At 38.5% G+C, this 7467-nt stretch overlaps 1 protein-coding gene across 1 annotated transcript in view; it reads right to left on the bottom strand.

Annotated features, from left to right (window-relative positions):
• Positions 1–7467, bottom strand: part of LOC140377777 (glycine receptor subunit alpha-3) — a gene marked incomplete at its 3' end in the record, with an annotated part of 32628 nt that overhangs the window by 1147 nt on the left and 24014 nt on the right. The window contains exon 5 of the mRNA XM_072463336.1: positions 1986–2123. Within this exon, the coding sequence (XP_072319437.1) occupies positions 1986–2123 (138 nt within the window). The remainder of the gene's footprint in view (positions 1–1985; positions 2124–7467) is intronic.

The raw sequence follows: 7467 nt of genomic DNA, 5'->3' as shown, positions 1-7467 counted from the left end.
CACATAATTTGATATTTGCTAATTATCATTGGGATAGGATTTTGATACTTGGTGCAGGTCTAGTGTCAAGTAATGATTCAGAAATGTTGTGTTTGCTGGACAAAAATGAAGGTTACTACTACAAAAACTATTTTGTGCCGTTAAATTCATATGCGTGTCAATATTAGTCATTTAAGTTATGTATATATTTTTTACTTTCTTTTTATCAGGCGAAGAGGGAATGTAAATGCAACAAAAATAGAAAAAAACAGTCCAGATTTCCTTGTTTTTGTCATTTGGGGCTGTGTTGACCTCCTCCGGCTGAGGACACAGACACAATTTACTCATCAGCTTTGACTTCAGGCTCAGGCTATAAATAACTGAATTCCATGTACAATTTAATTTATCTGACATTTTTGCTGTGTTGAATTGAGACTGAAACAGTAAATCACAGGACAGAGGCTGAGTGGGTGAAGGCTCATTGTAAAACTCATGGTACACTTGATTGTGTCCTCTGCATTTGACCCATCCTCAGTGTCTCTGGGTTAAACCTGGTGCCCATCTCCAGATCTTGAGCTAAGTTTGGTCTGGAGCGCATTCTCTCTCCTCCACTTTGCAGCGAGTATTTGAGCTTATTAAAAAAGTATGCGCTTAGTACTTAGTGGTGAACTACAACAAAAGGTCATATTTTAAATTTTGCTCATTATAAACTGCAAAATGGATCAAAAACAGCTCAATAATAGAAACAGGTCCATGAACAGGCAGCAAAGTTTAATTTATTTGTCGTTATTGTGTAACAATGTCATTTTGAACCCTTCACATGCTTCAGTCAGATTTTTTTTTCAAATAATCACACCTGAGTCCAGGGATGTGGGCGGGGTTAGGGGGTGGGGGAAAACAGGAATTTTCTGAACACTCAAGCTTCAATTGCTGGACAGGATTACTCAAACATGCAGGAATCAATCAAAACACTACTATAATGAAAGAATACCGTTATAACCAGAGCTGTTTGGATCACTTTACCAATTGATTAGTCTAGCGATTATTTTTTTATATTTATATTATTTTTAATGGGTTGTTTAGAACTATTAAATATGTATTACTAAGTTTGACCCAGATGAAGCCGAAGTGAAACCGTTTGAGGATCTGGTGGAGCACATTTATGGACAAATACACAAAATCTACACATTTGACACATAATTTTCATGCAATTACAGTGTGGTTTCAATCATAAAACTTATTTTCTCAGCTCACAACATGTTTTGGAACCCATGTATAGACCAGGTAACGATTATTTCATGACAAAAGATTAAAGAAATAAAGTGAAAACTATGACAGGGTCAATTGAGCAACGCACAAGGCAAAAGCACAGGGCATGTCTTCAGCCAATTAAGAATGTATTTAACTGACATATGAACCATAAACCAGGTCAAAACATCTACAATCTGAGCAGATTCTACCAGAAATCTCGCTTGTCCTGCAGCTCATTTTTAAACTATAAAACAGTGGTTCTCATACTTGTCATGCCAAGTACCATCTAAGAAAATATTTGGCCTAAACAGAACTATTCTTGGTCCAAACTAGGGCTAAACCAGGTCTTAAATGGGACTACTCTCTGGCTATCTTAGTTCAAAAGAAGGACTAACCCAAAGACGGACAGAAATAGATATTACATTTACACTTAAAACTTTAAAAAACATTTCAATTGGAGAGCCACCACCAGCGATACACACACCACAGTTTGAAAACCACTGCTATAGGAGTTATCGAATATTTTGATATAGTATTTTTACCTGTAGTTTAGTGTAGTATCATGAGATTAAACTGCTTTGTACATGCATTACCTAGTACTTTTGTGTATAATTATTGTACTCAACCAGATACAAAAAACAAATGGAGATACAAGAGACCTCTAAATAAATAAAACATTCAGTGCGGTTTTAGTCTTTTGAGTGCGATTAAAGTACAGCTTTTGATTTGGCCACGCCTTCTTTTGGCACTCTTACCTGTGTTGTAGTGTTTGGTGCAGTATCGCAGATCCGACTCGTCTTTCAGGAGGAACTGAGGCAGAGTGAGTCCTTCTGCCACCTGCACCGGAGCGTTCTCCTGCCACTCGAAGATCAGGTCGTTCATGGTGTAGCCGACTGCGCAACAAACAAACAAACAAACAAACAAACAAATAAACAAACAAACGAGGCGTGAACTTTGACCAAAACACTCCTGGACCACAGGTGCTTCAGTACGAGGTGAAATCATCATGGACAGAGAGAACGTGTTCCGCGTTGTAAGTGAGTTGACCTCTTCCGGCTCAGGACACACACACAGTTTACTCATCAGCTTTGACTTCAGTCTCGGACTATAAATAACTCAAATCCCTTGTATGTGTGCGGTTTCTTTACATTCCACCCACAGTTTGTAACAAGGTGGAGCGCTCACAAAGTTTGGCATTGTCGTGTATGTTTGCTGAACGCCTGACACAAATACAGCAGACAGTCACGTAGCCCAGGGCAACGCCTCAGGGCCAAACACACGGGGAGGACGTGACTTTGAGTGACTGAAACGTCCCGGGGCTGAGCTGTGTCTGGGTGCATTCGTCACATGGATCTGAGCTCACGACACGGCATTTACATGTGATTGTGTGAAAATGCTGCGTGTAATTGTTGTATTCTTGTTGTGTCTTAGTTTAGACAAATAACTCACATTAACAATACTTTATTTGCACTGCTAGTTTTGCTCTATTATTCTTTATATGCTGAAAGTTTTGCATTTAATTTGTGCGACAGGCGGTGACAGGAAATACAGTTTTTGTGGTTAAATTTACGCTAAACTCTTACTACATAATATATTCCCATGTCTGAATACCACTGCATTAAAGGTGCTCTATGTAACTGTTCTGATGGAGGGCCACACATCTGCTTGTCTCCAAGGAGATGGTATTGCTTATATTTAATGTGCCTTCAAGTATGGCATTAAACTTATCCATCTCCTTGGAGACCACCTGGCTAACTTACAGGTCAAATCTTTTTCAAGATAATAATTTATCAATCAATTATATGTTTGGGCACGTTTCGTTTCCTTTATCTTTCCTGTTATTTGTCTTGGATTAGTTATTGTATATTTTTTCCCTGTTTAGAGTTCTTTGAGAATTTGTCCGTATTAAAAAATCTGTTTAGTATTTTGAATGTTTCGTGCATACAGGAACTCATAAAAAGCAAGAGCATGTCGTCTTTTCCTTTATTTTTGGGGGTTTTCTTCATTTTTTTCTTTAAATAATTAGCAGAGAATCATTGAAAATAACGTTTCATGACAACCTGTAACTGATTGAATGCATTCCAAGCAAAGCAATACCATCTCCGTGAAAAGAGGCATCAGAAAAGTCCCACAGTGTGGCTTTAAAATGTATAAAGCAATATATCACTGTATCATATGTGGCTTAAGCTCTGTTATGTGCGTGACGTTTACTTCCCGTGCGTGCAAATCAACTAATCTCCGGTGTGGACCAACATGGCTGATCTTTGCACAGTAACGGCCTCTAATGGAAAGAGGACCAATCACCCATCTGTGCCGACTCCTGATCCCCCCCCACAGCGACGCCGGGGGCCGCGCTCTTTCCTATGAGCCCGGAGAGCTCCAGTTACTCGTGCATCGGCATTTATGCAATATTAAGTGGTTTACAACAGGGGCGAGGAGGAGAGGAGCAACATTTCACCTGAGCATTGGCCCTATCTCGCAATTATGTATTATTAACATACCTGGAGTTGTGTTTTACTTCATTCAGTGTGTGTAAGTTCAGTTTTTAAATGATACAAAAACTATTATCGACAAGTTTCAAAATGATCTTGAGCTTTGTTTCTTGTTTAATGGATCTCCACTGTATTATGTACTCTTCCTGGGGTTATTTCAATTTCAAATATAAAACTGTAAGCAAATATCTATAACTTACAACCAAAACGTTCTGTTCTCCTGTTAAATACAGTTTCAAGAAATGTAATACATATAATATTATTTGTTCTGTTAACTCTTATTCCAAAATGGATTAAATTCATTATTTGCCTCAAAATTCTAAAAACAATACTCCATAATGACAACGTGAAATAAGGTGGTTTGAATGATTTGCAAATGTATAAAAAAAGAAAAAAAAAAGAAAAAAGCACTTGAACATAATTAGTCACAATATTTGCCGTGACATTCAAAATAGAGCTCAGGTATATTATTTTTCCACTGATGGTCCATGAGATGCTTCTACAGCTGGAGTAAACTCAGCTGGTTGGACATGATTTGGAAACGCACACATCTGTTTACAGCACCTGCTTTTCACACAGACTCATTCATATGTTTAAAATAATAATAATAAATAATAATGCATTTTGAGCTCAGCTTTCTTGCACGGCTCCAACCCTGGCTCTGACTCTGCCCTTCTGAAGGCCTTGTAGAATAATGATGAGTATTTTTACTGAAAGGTAGTTTTTGATAGAACATTGATAGTGACAGAGTTGTTGTTGAGAGTGTTGTTCATTTCAGTAACACTTTTAAAAGCACAGTATAAGAACACACAGTTTGATTAATGATTCAAAAAAATATTGTTTGTGTGTACTTCAAACAGAATTGCATTTAGAACAAAAATAAGCTCTCAAAGTTGAATGAATGGAATACATGAAACAATAGGATTTTTTTTAATGATGACTTTGTTATAAGCACCATCTTTTTATTGCATTTTGATTTTGAAATATGCAATCTATTTTTTGGCTCTCACAATTACTTCAATTTATGTTTTAATCAAAATAACATAACGTCACGTTGTTGTTTTGGTTTTAATGGCCCAGGCTCCATGATGCAGAGGGCCTAACAGTTCCATATTAGTTCCTCAGCGATGACAAAATGATGAGAAAACAGTGACAAAACGTGTCCTCTGCCTGCACCACGGAATCAGTTTTGAAGGAATCAGCACAATTGTTGCTGGAGTGTATATTGTAATATGAATATTGTAATTTTTAGACACTTAAGAGAAAACATTTATCTATGGGGTGAAAATGTCCCTGCAAAATCCAACCTGTTTGAAAACTGTGCTGGAAAAGGGCAGTTAGTTTTCCAGAGCTGTGGTCCTTTAGCCAGTCCATCAGTCAATATCTTAGTTGTTGTATTAGTCGACCAATTATTCTATGAAAACATATTATTATATTACAATTACATGGATTTATATGAACCACAGCAGAAAGGAGAAAATGAATGCCTAAGTTGGAGTTTTGGAAACTGGACAGTTTAATCTGCCTTTTCCCTTATGAAGATGCTGTTTACTAGTAAAGGCTTAAAGGCTTGAAAATGTCTTTATTATCCCTGAAGGGTAATTGTTTTGCAGCAGCAGACCACCAACACATACAGACCACTCACAGCACAGGAGGGAGCAGCTTAAACTCGGTTCATAGAGGAGATCTGTTGGGCTCTTTTAAAGATCTGTGCCCTGTAGAAGTCCTGGAGGACAGAAGAAATCCCCCCTGCAAAAGAGTGCACAATGCTCTTTAAATGCTTCTTATTTTTCTCCTTATTTTTCTTATCAAGAGCCCCGAACTAACAATGAAAAAAAAATGTGGCCCCTGGAGTTAGCGTTAACGCTAGCTTTTTCCAGGGGGCGGGCCCAGGGCTATTGAGCTACCTTGCCGTCCTTAGCGCTGGCTTGGAGACGCTGGACTTGGGCTGGAAGCTGGAGTGGGATGTTGCCAGTCCATATATGGTGATAGTGTTTGATCCAATGATTTGTGAGATTATAACATATCAATCCATCAATAGACAGCTCCAAACAGGCAAACAAATTGCCCCCCCAATGAAATACCAATCACTGAAAAAGAACTACACTCTGAGTCAAATGCGAAATAAGAAAGCACCAGGACCGGAGGGCTTCCCTGCTGAGCTTTATAATAATTTTTGGTCAACCTTATTCCCACTATTCACCAGAACAATAACAGAAATAAAACAAAACGCTGCATTCCCATTCTGCATTAAAGGCGGTTTGGACGATTTTTCGGTGATTTGAGAACGCAGGTGGAAGTGCACATGCCACTCCCCCGTGTGGACTGATACAACACACACGTGTGTTTGTTTATTAGCGCAACGGATCACATCGCATCGCTCGTCTCCTGTAGATTTCTGTCCACTTCTGCGTCAGCTCGAACTGTCTTTTTCCGTCTTCATTTTGTCCCGTACACTGAGGGAACTATATTATGATAGATCCATGCGCTTAGGCACGCGGAAACGTGGGGACGAGCCTGACGCGGCTGCAGGTGAGCGGTAGGTGCGTTTTATGATTGATACATGGCAGGACAAATGATTTATCCACGCCACGAGGAAATACGATAAAAAAAATTTGCTGAAAAAAATCGTCCATACCACCTTTAACCCGGCCCTAATATCACTCATCCCTAAAGATCACACACTCACACCCCCCTAAATACTCTCCCATCTCACTTATCAGTAAAGCATTATCTCATAGAACTTAAAAAATGATACCACATATCATTAATCCAGATCAGACCGGCTTTATGAAAGGAAGACACGCATCCAACGACACCCGCAGATTATATAATTTAATGTATTACTCATCAGTAATACTACAGAAAGACACACTCATAGCCACATTAGATGCAGAAAAAGCTTTCGATAGTGCCAACTGGAAATTTATATTCACCACGCGACAAAGATTTGGCTTTGGAGAGTGATTTATTAACTGGATCAAGATTCTATACACTTCCCCATCTGCCACAGTCACAACCAATGGACTAACATCACAGCGCTTCACACTACACAGGGGGACAAGGCAAGGATGTCCACTCTCTCCGTCTCTATTCACCATTTTTATTGAACCCCTGGCAGCAGCTTTCATCATCAAGCCCATAAAATCGCACTTTATGCAGACGATTTACTTCTTTATACTACTTTATACAAGAACCTCAAACATAATCAAAGAAATAATCAAAACAATTCAGTCTTTTTCCAAAAAATCTGATTATTCAGTTAATTGGTATACATCATCGATCCTCTGACTACATAAAACCACCCACACCTATATGCCATGATCACATCACTTACCTGGGCTCCAAGATTTCCTCCAGACTGTCAGAGTTGATAACACTCAGCTTCACACCACTGCTAAAGATAATAGAAGAAGACTTTGATGGCTCAACCTTCCCCTCTCCATAATTGGCAGGATAGAAGCAATAAAGATGCCAATTGTACCAAAAATAATCTATTTATTCTCAATGAACCCACCCCACACTCACCTGGTTTAAATCACTAGACTCCATTATCACTCACTTCTATTGGATAAATAAAAAAAACAAGGATTAAACTTAAACTTCACTACAAAAAAAAAACAAAGCTCAAGGAAGACTAGAAGCAACACATTTTCAATATTACTCATTGGCTAACCAACCACAATACATTTACAAATGGGATATTATCTGATATTATATGGCTAGAAGTAGAGCAATCATTATG

Source organism: Eucyclogobius newberryi, unplaced genomic scaffold (assembly GCF_026437365.1).
Source record: "Eucyclogobius newberryi isolate DKJ021-1_F unplaced genomic scaffold, fEucNew1.0.hap1 SCAF_4, whole genome shotgun sequence".
Taxonomy (NCBI): domain Eukaryota; kingdom Metazoa; phylum Chordata; class Actinopteri; order Gobiiformes; family Gobiidae; genus Eucyclogobius; species Eucyclogobius newberryi.
This window is presented reverse-complemented; position numbering and strand designations above follow the sequence as displayed.